Below are 13,404 nucleotides of genomic sequence, written 5' to 3'. Positions count from 1 at the left end.
AATCCTGCGTAGGTAGTACAGGATAAGATTGTCAAAAAAAGAAAAGAAAGGGATAGAACAATAAATGCTGTGAGTAATGTCACAGGTTTGTACAGCCATAAAGTAAAGTCCAATAGCAAAAAGAGAGCAGGAAAATCATGATGTCATGGGAAGATGCAGTAAAAAAAGGGCAAGGCAAAACACTATCAGTATCAACACAGTTCCTTTATTGTCAGTCAGGCATTCTAAAAAAATATGTGTCCATAAAAATGATTCAAAAATCAAAAATAATTGCACTGTAAATGAATGTTCTGCTGAAGAAAAAGAAACTGGAGCCACCGGTCCACCACCTAGTCCAAATCTGATAGTTCCATGGCCTTACCAATGGACTGGTTGTGTTGGACCACCTGATCAAACGAGGGAGGGAGAGAAGTAGTTCCAATTTGGAACAAGTGAGTCCCAGGCAGCGTGTGGTAGGTGTAGCTGTAGCAAAGACAATGGACAAAAGATAAGTGTACCCAAGTGAATGGGACAGCGATGAACATGGGCGACGCAAGGGGATGAACCTTCTCCAGCTCAAAAACTACCCACCCACGCTCCAACCAGGCAAGACGAGCGACCGATGTTTTGATAGTATATGATGGCAGATCGACGTCATGAAGATGGACCTGTTGCCCTATTTGGACCGGCCGCCGGGGCTTTGCTGATATCAGCAGTGGCACGTGGTAGTCAACGGATCGGCGACGGAAGCGGATAGGAAGTGGTGACATCAGAAATGGTGGGGGTGCAAATAAGATGAGGAGGAGGAGGGTGGAGGTGACAAACAAGTGGATTAGAATGGGGATCCAGAAACGACCGTCAGGTGAGAATAAAAAGGAGAGGAAGGGGCCCATGGTGGGGCTAGGCAAAGGAAGGGGAGTAAGGGAAACGACAAAAGCGAGGGCGCAATGCAATGTGTAGCCAGTGGTGACGCGAAAATTTGCCGAAATGCCGAAATGCGGAAAGTACCGAATGGAAAAGCAAAGGTGAGCGTGACTGGATTGCCTAATAGAGGTGGTGCTGATCAGCCACAAGTTCAAAAAGGGCAATATTAATTACTATTCCACGTGGCACTGTGCCTGTGTGGCGCAAAGGCGAGTCTTTTTGAATATTCACTTCGTTATTGACACCTGTCCATGCTACCAATCAACTTTGGTGCATGACACCGTGTAGGAGTATCAGAATGAGAGTCCGGAGTACCATGTAGGGGTGGGGCACAGGGCTATGCCAACTGGCAGGCCATGAGGAACGTAATCCCGAGAATACTGAAGATTCGGGAGGTTTGGACTTGAGGAAATACATATGTACAAACAAACTATAGCATTATATATACCCTAATAGATGAAGGAGACTCCTCAGCGAATCCTCCTGTTGATTGCGCTCAACTAACTCAGTCTTATCCTAAGGGGTATATCTACTCCTCCATCTACCCTCTCTGCTTGTCCCCATTGCGTGCCAAAGTCTACAAACTTTGGTTGTAATACCATTGGTATTGTCAAGGTCAAAGCCTAGGCCTTGTTAGAGAACATTGTGCAATCGACTGTTAATATCTAAGGGCTGGTAGCTTAGTTGATTAGAGCACCACCATATATAGCAGAGGTCCTGGGTTCAATCTCTAGCTAGTCCATTTTGCTTTTCTGTACTCTCTGAGCCCACTGTGGATTATTATATTATCAATATCTCTATTACCATCATTATGGAAGCTGCTGTTGCATTTGCAGTTGTCCTCAACATCCATGTCTTTCCTTGTACTTCATGATTCTCGGATTGCCTTACACAAAACTTTTGGGGATCATATGTGCGTATATGCATATTTAATCAAACTGTTTTTTGACTTATGTTTTTGATTGTCCAGAAAGCAGAATCACTTTACATAAATATTCTAGTTAGCCTTCTGCTGTTGTATTTGTACCAGCTAAATCTGAGTTCTACATTCTCAGTGTCGAGATTTGGTGCAATCACTTTCTGTAATATAATCTCAGTTATTACGGCACAGGAGAATTATCAGTATCAGGTGGCTCTCAACCTCACCTTTCCACCATTGTCTTCCCATTATCCATTGTTGCTGTTGATGATGAAGACTGTTTGCTAGAAAACCACACACAAACAAACTAACAAAACAATCCTCCCAGATTCCACATAAATTGTTTATGGGCTTTGCCTCCTAGAACGGTGGGTGATCTGGTTGTTTGTGGGGTGGTATGTATAATGATCCTACAAAGTGAAACCCAGAAATGTGTGGGTGTGGGTTTGGAGGAGGAGGGATAGATGGAATTTGGAAGATAGGGGCTTTGTACTGGAACAATGAAGATAACAAGATTCCCATGATAGCAGGCTCCTGATGCACAAACTGTAGTACTCAGAAGGACTCTAATCAAAAGGGATGACAGTGACTTCTGTAATGGCAAGTGACAATGACAGCAATTAACAGTAGTAGTAGATGGAAGTGTTGTGACCACACTGGATCACAAGTAGCGGTGAGTAGTGGACTTGAGATTAGAGGACAAGTCTGGATTGGATTTCTTGTTTTTTTTATAAGGTATAATACAGGGGTTTATATAGTAAAAGAAAGGAAGGCTATGCACAGTATAGCTGTGCAAAAAGAATAAGAAAGAACATGAAAGAAGGAATATACACTGATGAATCCTGTGTAGATAGTACAGGATGAGATCGTCACAATAAGGAAAAGAAAGGATAGAACAACAAATGCTGTGTAGGTAATATCACAGGTATGTATAGCCATAAAATAAAGTCCAATAGCAGAAAGAGAGTAAGAAAATTATGGTGTCATGGGAAGATGCAGTGAAAAAGGCAAGGCAAAAATAATATTAGTATTAACACAGTTCCCTTGTTGTCAGTCAGGCATTCTAAAAAAATATGTGTTGTTAAAAATGATTCAAAAATCAAGAATAATTGCACTACAAATGAATGTTCTGCTGGGGAAAAAAGGAACTGGAGCCACCAGTTCACCACTTAGTCCAAATCCGATGGTTCCATGGCCTTACCAATGGTCTGGTTGTATTAGACCACCTGGTCAAACGAGGGAGGGAAAGGAGTAGTTCCAATCTGGAACAGATGTGTCCCAGGTAGCGTGTGGTAAGTGTAGCTGTAGCAAAGACAATGGACGAAGGATAAAAGTACCCAAGCAAATAAGATGGCAATGTACATGGATGACGCAAGAGGATAGACCTTTTCCAACTCAAAAACTACCCACCCACGTTCAAACCAGGCAAGATGAGAGACCAGTGTCAGGCAACAAATATGAAGCTATATAACAAAACTTAATGCCTGGTCAAGTCCTTGATAAAAGGCGTGTGAGGAATTGATTTTTCTTATTGCATTCCCGTCATGTCGTGGTTAACAGACTCGATCCCTGTCACTCCTCTTGCCCTTGGACTAGAGATCACAGCCGGTATCTTATTGCTTTTATCCTTTTTCTTCTTATTCTCTATTCACACTCACGTCCTATCGTACTTACAACGAAGGAGACTTGTTGTAGACCCTTGAGAAGATATCCAAATGACATAGCAATGATCCAGTGCTATGTCTGGGAATACTTCGGAGGGATATTGATAAGCGAAGAAGGTTGTGAGTCAGCGCCTTCTCATGGGCTTACTGATACAGCCAATCGCACACCCCTTACCAATACTTTTTCTCATACAATTAGTAAATACGATAGATTGGACCACTTTCTCCTTCTATTCCTATTGGTTAGTCAGTTGATCAGACCACTTTCTTAATTCTTCCCTGTCTCGGTCTGACCCTTGCCGTTGTCATGCACCAAAGTTGATTGGTAGCATGGACAGGTGTCAATAACGAAGCGAATATTCAAAAAGACTCGCCTTTGCGCCACACAGGCACAGTGCCACGTGGAATAGTAATTAATATTGCCCTTTTTGAACTTGTGGCTGATCAGCACCACCTCTATTAGGCAATCCAGTCACGCTCACCTTTGCTTTTCCATTCGGTACTTTCCGCATTTCGGCATTTCGGCAAATTTTCGCGTCACCACTGGCTACACATTGCATTGCGCCCTCGCTTTTGTCGTTTCCCTTACTCCCCTTCCTTTGCCTAGCCCCACCATGGGCCCCTTCCTCTCCTTTTTATTCTCACCTGACGGTCGTTTCTGGATCCCCATTCTAATCCACTTGTTTGTCACCTCCACCCTCCTCCTCCTCATCTTATTTGCACCCCCACCATTTCTGATGTCACCACTTCCTATCCGCTTCCGTCGCCGATCCGTTGACTACCACGTGCCACTGCTGATATCAGCAAAGCCCCGGCGGCCGGTCCAAATAGGGCAACAGGTCCATCTTCATGACGTCGATCTGCCATCATATACTATCAAAACATCGGTCGCTCGTCTTGCCTGGTTGGAGCGTGGGTGGGTAGTTTTTGAGCTGGAGAAGGTTCATCCCCTTGCGTCGCCCATGTTCATCGCTGTCCCATTCACTTGGGTACACTTATCTTTTGTCCATTGTCTTTGCTACAGCTACACCTACCACACGCTGCCTGGGACTCACTTGTTCCAAATTGGAACTACTCCTCTCCCTCCCTCGTTTGATCAGGTGGTCCAACACAACCAGTCCATTGGTAAGGCCATGGAACTGTCAGATTTGGACTAGGTGGTGGACCGGTGGCTCCAGTTTCTTTTTTTTCAGCAGAACATTCATTTACAGTGCAATTATTTTTGATTTTTGAATCATTTTTATGGACACATATTTTTTTAGAATGCCTGACTGACAATAAAGGAACTGTGTTGATACTGATAGTGTTTTGCCTTGCCCTTTTTTTACTGCATCTTCCCATGACATCATGATCTTCCTGCTCTCTTTTTGCTATTGGACTTTACTTTATGGCTGTACAAACCTGTGACATTACTCACAGCATTTATTGTTCTATCCCTTTCTTTTCTTTTTTTGACAATCTTATCCTGTACTACCTACGCAGGATTCGTCAGCGTACATTCCTTCCTTCATATTCTTTCTCATTCTTTTTGCACAGCTATACTGTGCATAGCCTACTTTTCTTTTACTATATAAACCCCTGTATTTTACCTTGTAAAAAAAAAAAACAAGAAATCCAATCCAGACTTCTTCTCTACTCTCAAGTTCACTACTCTACTACTTGTGATCCAGTGTGGTCACAACACTTCCCACTTCTACCACTGTTAACTGCTGTCATCGTCACTCGTCACTTTTTGAAAGTGATTGTCATCCCCTTCGATTAGAGTCCTTCTGAGCACTACAGTTTGTGTGTCAGGAGCCTGCTATCACTGGGAACCTCGTCATATTGTTGTTCTCAAACCTACCTTGTGCTACGATTAGCAAGGTAGTGCTCGTCTATACTCGTCACAAAGCCCCTATCCTTCTATAAATTCAACTATCCCTACTCCTCAAAACCCACACTCATACACCTCTGGGTTTTACTTTGAAGGATCTTTATACGTACCACCCCACGAACAACCAGACCACTCCACTGTTCTAGGAGGCAAAGCCCATAAACAAGTTCCGTGGAATCTGGGAGGATTGTGTGTTAGTTTGTTTTTGTGTGTGGTTTTCTAACTGCAGTTCTCATCATCGACACCGTTTGACCAATTTTAACACAGGTTTGGTTTGGGGTTCAGACAAAAGTGTCCAAGAACCAAACTGAACTGAACTTTACTACCCCTATGGGCCATTGAGCGTATCCTATGTGCCCCTTGGAGGCAAGGTCCCCATTGCTGTCACTCCTCAAAGTGATGGCCAGTGTGATGCAATGTTAAACTATAACAAAAACGATACCCGTCTCCAACTGCACTTGCAGGGAGTAAGAGGTACAGTGAGCTTGAGGTCGACAGATGCTAGCAAATATAGCAAGTAGAGGACTTGGGAGTAAACTCAAGGGTTTCTGTTGAGGAGTAAAGCGGGTAATTCAAGTAATAAAAAGCTAAAGAACTATACATGAATGTGTAGGGCTTATATAGCTAACTGTCTATCCCTCAGACTGAAAGAGGAATAAACAAAAAGTGGTCTGAGGAAGAAATCAGCCAATAAGAGAAAGAATAACTATTGTACGACTTTTAAGGATTAATCAGTAGGTGAGAGAGTGTACTAATAATAAGTATTTTTACGCGTGTTCAGGAACCATATCCTCGTGATGAGGTACGATCCTGACTAAAGTGTTTATGAATATCTCCAGGCACTGATGGGGCTTAGAGCTGGTTGGTGAGATGTCTACCACCAGTGCTTACCCATTGTGTTGGCTGGCTGGGAGTGTTACCCAGTCTCTGATCTGCGATATAAAGTGGTAACAATAATTGAGAAAGCCTGTGAGGGCTATGAGAAGCAAAATAGCAAATGATACCTCTAGCCCTAGAGCCAGAGGTGTGATGGGAAAAGTGTCTGAAAACCAAGACATGGAATGAAAGGATAAGAAAATAAGAAAATATAAATGGTCCTTACAGCCAGCAGCCCCCAGCCATGTACAATGGACATCCCCAGCCCAGGAGTAGAGTCCCCCCTTTCCTTGGAGGAAAGGATAGCAAGGATGGAGCAAAGGCAGGGCATGATCGGGGATGTGTATGAGAGGATTAGCAAGCTGGAGGTTGAGAGCCAAGGAGAGGGACTACCATTTGAAGGACTTGTAATATAATTTTCATTTGCATATACTTGGTTTATATGAATTAGAGCTCTCTAAATTGCAATGTCAGTGTGTGATAAGAATGATATTTGAGTGATTGATAAATCAAGTCTAAAAAATCCGGGCAACCTATCAACATGGCCCAGGAGCCATCTGTGAGATCTACCTCAGTATTTTCCCAACTTGTCAGAGTCACTTCACTGGACTATTACCACTCCAGGCTACCCAAATCTGCGCCATGCACTATGAGATACCGATAGTGCTGTGTCACCAGTCCGCTACAACATGTCCGCTTGTTTTACTTGTTTCATTTCCCTATACAAAAATCACGGAAAAGCTGGTCCAGAACATCCTCATTATCAATCGCACCCGTCACTTTCCCGATCGCCTTGGCCGCTTGACGGACCTCCTCAGCCGCGATATCGACATATTTGCTCTCGGCTGTTCGAGGAGTAGAGGGGTGTACTGGTGAGCAAAGCAGAATACCAAAACAAAACAAAAAAGGGAGGGAGGAGGGGATGCTAGGGGCTAGAAGCAACGGGCAAAAAACTCACGGAAAGATGTGAACGCGTGCAAGTGGTCGATGGCAGTCTGGAGATGGTGTCGATGGCGTGCGTGCGTGATGAGCGGGACTGTCGAGCCGTCCTGGTCTTGTGAGAAATCGTACCTGTGTTCGTGTACGAGCGAAGTCAGTGTCAAAAAACAAATAATCTAAAAGATACACGACAAAAAACACGCTCCCGAGGTCGTCGACAGTGTCAAGGGGAAGGGGAAGGAGGAAAGCCAAACCCTCACCTTTCCCGCAAAACCTCCGTAAACCCCTCCAAAAACGTCCCCATCCCATCCCCCGTCCGCAGACTCACCGCCCACGCCCTATTCCCCAGCGCCCCCACCTCCTCTCCCTTCCCCTCCCCATCCTCGCCGCTATTGCCACCCACCACCCTAGTCCCCTCCACCGCAGCCTGCACCCCAGACATATCAGGAGGAGATTTGACCATGTCCATTTTGTTGAGCAGGAAGTAGGTTGAGGGCGTGATGAGGGGGGCGACGGAGGGGGGTATCTGGATGCGTGGCCCTTCTGGAGTTTGGACGAGGGCGTCTGGGAGGGAGAGCACACAGAGGGAGATGTTGGAGCCTTTCACGCTGTCATAGCAAGAGGATAATTATCAGCATTCAATTCATCATCTATCATCCCCCGTACTAACGTGTCCTGAGCGCGTCCTATCCCGATATTTTCAACCAGGTCATCGGCTTTGCGCAGGCCTGCTGTGTCCGCGACGATGACGGGAAGTCCACCGAGATCAAGGGAGAGCTCGACGACGTCGCGCGTCGTCCCAGGGACGTCTGTCACTATCGACGCTTCCCTCTTCGCTGTAGTCGTCAAGCAAAAGCAAAAATAGTCAGTATTCAGTCTAGATTAGCGCAAATAGAAGAATGGAGACCTAGATAGTTGAGCAAACTGCTCTTGCCTACGTTGGGAGGGCCGAATATGGCGAGTCGGATGCCAGAACGGAGGATCTCGCCGCGGGGGTTGTTGAGGTGATCGCTGATTCTGTCACATAGCCCTCGTGCCAGCTCTTGTGCTGAAACGCGTATCGACATCGTAAGAACGCGAATAATAGATGACGAGTTGGACATACTATCCTGAAAGAGCTTCTCCTCGTCGCCCTCATGAAACTCTTCCGAGAAATCGACGATAGCCTCGAGCAACACGAGACACTCCAAGATGTCGCTCCTCAGCTCGTCGAACTCCTGTTTCGCTGCTCCCTGCGAGAAAGCAAGAAACCAAGTAAACAAGTAACAAATCAAAACCGCGCGAGGACCTAGATGCAGTTGTGTTCTGAGAAAGATGATGCGGAAGTGAAGAGACGTACGCCTGCGTTTTGGAGGGCCATGCGGCGCTGGAGCTCCGTCTCGGCGTTGATGAGGTCTTTGAGTCCTTCGACCTGGGTGAGATCTAAACGCCCACCTTCAAATGCGCGCCTTGTGAACTCTCCTGGCTCTGCGGGGCGACAGCCTGGGATGTGGGCGAGGGCAGAGAGAACGGACGATATGACGGCGCGTCCGGAGTGGATGTGAAGCTCGAGGACGTCTTCTGTGGTGAATGAACTCGGGGCTGTGATCGTAATATAAAGTACCCTAGAATGTCAGAACTGAACTGTGAAGGTTGCACAAGGCATTGCGCACCTTTGAAAAAGACGACAAGGCCATCGTCGAGCTTGTCTTTAGTAGTGGGGTGCACGATGTCACGACGCTCCATCCTCCAAGGCGTTGGTTCGCGTTGACGATCGGAGGTAGGGTCTGCCCTCCTCGTCGCAGGTCGCGTCATTCCGCTCCAAGCTTGTAGGGCATCTGGGCCAGATATTCTGACCACTGCGACACCTGCTTTTCCAAGAGGGGTCGAGAGGGCATATACAGTCCTGCGCTGAGACTCTGACTGTGGGATCTCAGCGTTATTCCAAACCTGGTTACTTTCTTTCTGCTTCCCCCTTCTCTTCGCTCGCTCCTTGCCTTTCCCTACTGCCTCCTCCCCCTCCCCCTTCTCCTTTCCCTTTTCCTTGACTCTCCCTGGGTTGTCATGTGTGGTCGAGTAGTGCCTACAATGGTGACGAAGGCTGTGGTCACTGACGATCGAGGGGCGGTGCAGCGAATCAAAGCGGGAATATAGCGCGTCGACAGAAATTCTGGATAGAACGCGCCTTCCTTGGACATGCACATGTCTCTCCAATGTGCAGCCGTGTCTCGTCCAACCTCCCATCACCGTCACCATCCTCGCCGTCCTCGCCATCGTCGTCGTCGTCGTCGCACTCATGCCCTTTCCTCGTCGTCGTTTCGTTGCTGCCCCCGTGACTCGACACTCGACGGTGGCCCGTTATGGAGAGTGCCGGTCGTCTGCTCTTTGATTTCTCACGCCTTCTCCAGCCCTCGCACCTCGTCGATTGTTAGTCGCCAGTTTCAAGACACCGCCCATACGACCCCTTCACAGCAAGACCACGGTAGATACCCTTGCCATCCTTACTTCCCCACCTCCACCCCCCCCAATCTAAACCATCATGGGTCAAACACGTACGTTGCCTTCTAACCTCACCTCACCTCACCTCGCGTTAATGCCAGGACGCCTTGTCGACGATGGTACACAGCGTCCCAGTTCATGGAGGACATGCAAAAGCGCTCCAACTGTACGTTCACCCCCCACTCTCTCCTCGCTTCATCTCACCGCACTCACCCCCCTTATCCTTATCTCACAGTCACAGCCAGTGAACTCGAGCGTCTCAAAAAGCGGTTCATGAAACTAGACAGGCTAGTCCCCCCCTCTCCTCTCAGCCCCCACCCGTACTCATCCCACCTCGATTGACAACAGCGACGGTTCAGGCTCGATAGACAGAGAAGAGTTTCTCCAGATACCCCAGATAGCCACAAATCCACTAGCATCGCGCATGATCGCCATTTTCGACGAGGAGTGCGTTCCCTTTCCCTTTCCTCTCCTCGCTCCACCTCCCATTCACTACTGACCGCCCTGTCCTGTAGCGGTGGAGGCACCGTCGACTTCCAGGAATTCGTAGGCGGTCTTAGCGCATTCAGCAGTCGCGGAGGACGCGAGGAGAAATTACGGTGTACGTCTCCAACCCTTTTCCATCAGCCAAGTCCAACATATCAACTCACAACACAACCCCCGTTCACAGTCGCTTTCAAAGTGTACGACGTAGATCGTGATAACTACATATCGAACGGGGAGCTGTTCCTCGTGCTCAAGATGATGGTGGGCAACAACCTCAAGGTGAGCATATGTTTTTGGCGTCCTTTCGTCCGAGCCACCTCTCACTCACTCACTACCCTCCCTCTTCCACCCAGGACCAACAACTCCAGCAGATCGTCGACAAGACGATAATGGAGGGCGACCATGACGGAGACGGCAAGCTCAGCTTTGAAGAGTTTGCACAGATGGTATCAAACACGGTACGCTTTCCTTTTCACCCTCCCCCCCTCCCCATTCCATGCCACCTCATCCCACGCTGCGATCATCGCCTCTCACTCACTCTTCGCCACCACAGGACATTGTAAAACAAATGACGTTAGAAGATCTTTTTTGATCAGATCTCAGGAATATATAATAATACGTTCTCCCTCCTTCTCTCATTCTCGTCTTCTACTTCTACTTCCTTCTCTCTTCTCCTTCGCTGTTTCCCTTGTCTTCCCTCGCGCCGTTCCCGGCTCCAGTCCTTACCTCACCCGATACCCACCCGCTTGCCCCATCCTCCACACGTTGCCATCATCCGCCCGCCAACGTCACCTAACCCCCTCACCCCCCCAGCTCTCTCCGCATCACGTCTTCACGCCCCCGGCCACGCCAGTGACGCCGCCACCGCTCGAAACCCCATCTTCCCATCTTCCCAGCTCGTACCCGAGTGACTGTGAACCGCCCTCCCTCGTCTCTCGTCTCACCGTCTGTCACCCTTCAACGCTCCGACCCCCAGGTCCCAGGTATATAGCTGCGAGTGTAATAAGCAAAGAAAAGAAAAAAAGATGTTTTGTAGGTATAGGTGTACGTCGGGTGTATGATCCTGAATCCTTGATCCTTGAAGAGGGATGCGTGCGTTGCGAGGCGAGTCTGAAGGAAGCATGGATGAATGAGGAATGTGGAATGAAGAACGAGGCATTAATGAAGGACCGATTTTCTTGGCTTGGCTTTATCACGAATCCATTCATGATTCGGAGACCCGAGCTTGGTTGGCTGCTTCATTCATACTCTTTCTCTTCATTCTCTCAGTTCTCGTTCTCGTTCAGACCTGCCAAGCCAGCGTATACGGTATATGATGCACATATGGAATGGCTTGAATGGCTTCAAATGCGAAAAGAGTAGAGTAAAGCTAGGAAGAACAACATGAGATAAGAGAGGATGTGCAGAACGCGAACAAGTACACTATTAATGGGATGATGGCGATAGCTGGAGGGAGTGTGATGAAGAAATGTCCACCACATCAGTCCACTCTGCCCTGTCTGTCTTTCGCGACCTCGCATAATGCAACTGCAAAACAAAGCACTATATGCCTGACTGTTTGGCGTCCTAGGGGGACGATATCGGCGCCACGATCTGACACCGCCACATGACAAAACCGGAAAGCACCGAATAAATTCCTCGGCATCTCCCATTTCCCCACCCGACCATCCGGACTGCGCACATCACTCCATCTAGGGAAAAACCGATCTCGATCGACCCTATTCCTCCGGATCTCGTGATGGCAGCACTTTCGTTGGGGAGGGGTCGAGGTGGCGCGTTGACATATTAAACATAGGAGGGAGGTGCGCACCGGGGTCATGGTTTTTGCAAAGCATGTAAGATGTGTGCAAATGGAAGAGTGTTATTATAGAGTACAGTAATGGATGGGGCGTTTTTTCTGGTCTTTTTCTTTTTGGCTGTGCGAGGACGGGACGGTAGGATATGATTTGGGAGAGGCGCAGTTACTGAGAGCTCGAAACGCGGGTGGCGTCCGAGTCCTGTGCGGGGGCCGAAAAGCTGACCTGGATAATGCGATGGGCTCGGTGGAACGAGGCGAGGAAAGGAACGGATGTGCGTTGAAGATGGCTAAAAATGGCTAAGATGGGAGGGAGATGCGAGATGAGAAGTGTCGTCGTCGTGTATGTATGTATAAAAAAAAAAAAAAAAAAAAAAAAAAAAAAAAAAAAAAAAAAAAAAAAAAAAGAGTCCATAAATTACAAGTTTCCTTCTAGGTCACAGCTGCAGCTCGCCCGAGCACAACCACAACCCCTCTCCCCACAAACGACTCGTCCTCACCGTTCGAATGGGGACGACGCGTGAACATGAACGGATGCAGGCTGCTGATGATGCGCATCCCATCGCTGAGCATGATGATGTCCCCCAAACGGCGAATGCGCAGCAGGACAGCCAGCATGCGCAAAGAACGAACCGGCACTCTGCGCCGGGCTAAAGCTATTGTTAGCAGCCTGGACTTGGGCGATGTAAAACGGGTCTGTGCTCGTGAACGACGAGTCGCCGGCAAAGGAGGACGAGTAGGGGGAGGAGACGGATATGGGGAGGGGTTGGTAGGACATGGAGTAGGTGGAGAGGGAGGGCGATTTGGGGGAGGGGGGCATGAGTATGTCTTCCACCATACGCTCCTCGTCCATCTCGTCGAGGTCGCATCGGCCCTCGTCGACGCTCGTGCGGCGGGAACGAGAGCGGCCGGCGACGATGCTAGAGCTGCGTCTGCGGGCTGCTGAGTCAGCGAATGCGGAGGCGGGCCAGCTGAATGAAGAGGAGGGGGTGCGACCTGTGGGGGTGTTGCAGGGCTGTGCAAAGACGGGGTCGCGTCGTGGGGTGTTTACGGTGTGGATGTGGGGGGAGGCGGAGGAAAGCTGGTGTGCGAAGAGGGTCTGAGCGAGCTGTGCCTTTTGAAGAGTACGGGTGAGAGGACATGAAGAGATGGAGAGATTGTGAGTGTGGAGACATACCTGTAACGCAGCGAGGTCTATTGCCTCTTGGCCGATATGACTTCCGGAGAGGGAAGCGACGAGGTCATCTACGGAGAGACTCATAGGTAGATTGTATATTGGAGGGTGAGGGGAAGACAAGAAGACAAGAAGGCGGGCGGGGGTGTTATATATGATAAGAAGAGGAATCGAAAGAGGCTGTATAAATCCATCAGAGAAACACGTGCACGAAAAGAGGACCCAAGGACGTCTCTCTCTTCTCTCTCTTCCCCCTCGAAACTTGCCGGTCCGTGCCGCGGTCACCGGCTCTTCGCA

The 13,404-nt window shown here is 48.4% G+C and overlaps 4 protein-coding genes across 4 annotated transcripts; 2 read left to right on the top strand and 2 right to left on the bottom strand.

The window, feature by feature from the left end:
* Positions 1-3,790: 3,790 nt before the first annotated feature.
* Positions 3,791-4,201, bottom strand: SERLADRAFT_381461 (uncharacterized protein; the record flags this gene model as incomplete). Its single annotated transcript, XM_007315190.1, has 1 exon — positions 3,791-4,201. One exon carries the CDS (start codon positions 4,196-4,198, stop codon positions 4,034-4,036), a length of 165 nt encoding a protein of 54 aa, XP_007315252.1.
* A 2,745-nt stretch (positions 4,202-6,946) lies between these two features.
* On the bottom strand, positions 6,947-9,357 carry SERLADRAFT_413673 (uncharacterized protein; the record flags this gene model as incomplete). The annotated part of the gene is made up of 9 exons (XM_007315189.1): positions 6,947-7,104; positions 7,194-7,306; positions 7,435-7,782; positions 7,845-8,010; positions 8,082-8,222; positions 8,280-8,406; positions 8,514-8,755; positions 8,827-9,236; positions 9,269-9,357. The coding sequence occupies 9 exons, from the start codon at positions 9,355-9,357 to the stop codon at positions 6,947-6,949; spliced, it is 1,794 nt and encodes a 597-aa protein (XP_007315251.1).
* Positions 9,358-9,607: 250 nt separating this feature from the next.
* SERLADRAFT_446384 (uncharacterized protein) lies at positions 9,608-10,730 on the top strand (the record flags this gene model as incomplete). Its single annotated transcript, XM_007315188.1, has 8 exons — positions 9,608-9,705; positions 9,780-9,818; positions 9,888-9,939; positions 10,001-10,099; positions 10,168-10,253; positions 10,323-10,417; positions 10,492-10,596; positions 10,692-10,730. 8 exons carry the CDS (start codon positions 9,693-9,695, stop codon positions 10,728-10,730), a joined length of 528 nt encoding a protein of 175 aa, XP_007315250.1.
* Positions 10,731-10,918: 188 nt separating this feature from the next.
* On the top strand, positions 10,919-12,303 carry SERLADRAFT_460080 (uncharacterized protein; the record flags this gene model as incomplete). Its single annotated transcript, XM_007315187.1, has 1 exon — positions 10,919-12,303. One exon carries the CDS (start codon positions 11,264-11,266, stop codon positions 11,498-11,500), a length of 237 nt encoding a protein of 78 aa, XP_007315249.1.
* Positions 12,304-13,404: the final 1,101 nt, after the last annotated feature.

Source organism: Serpula lacrymans, assembly GCF_000218685.1.
Source record: "Serpula lacrymans var. lacrymans S7.9 unplaced genomic scaffold SERLAscaffold_4, whole genome shotgun sequence".
NCBI classification, from domain to species: domain Eukaryota; kingdom Fungi; phylum Basidiomycota; class Agaricomycetes; order Boletales; family Serpulaceae; genus Serpula; species Serpula lacrymans.
The sequence above is the reverse complement of the archived record's forward strand: the minus strand, read 5'-3'. Positions and strand labels throughout refer to the sequence as shown.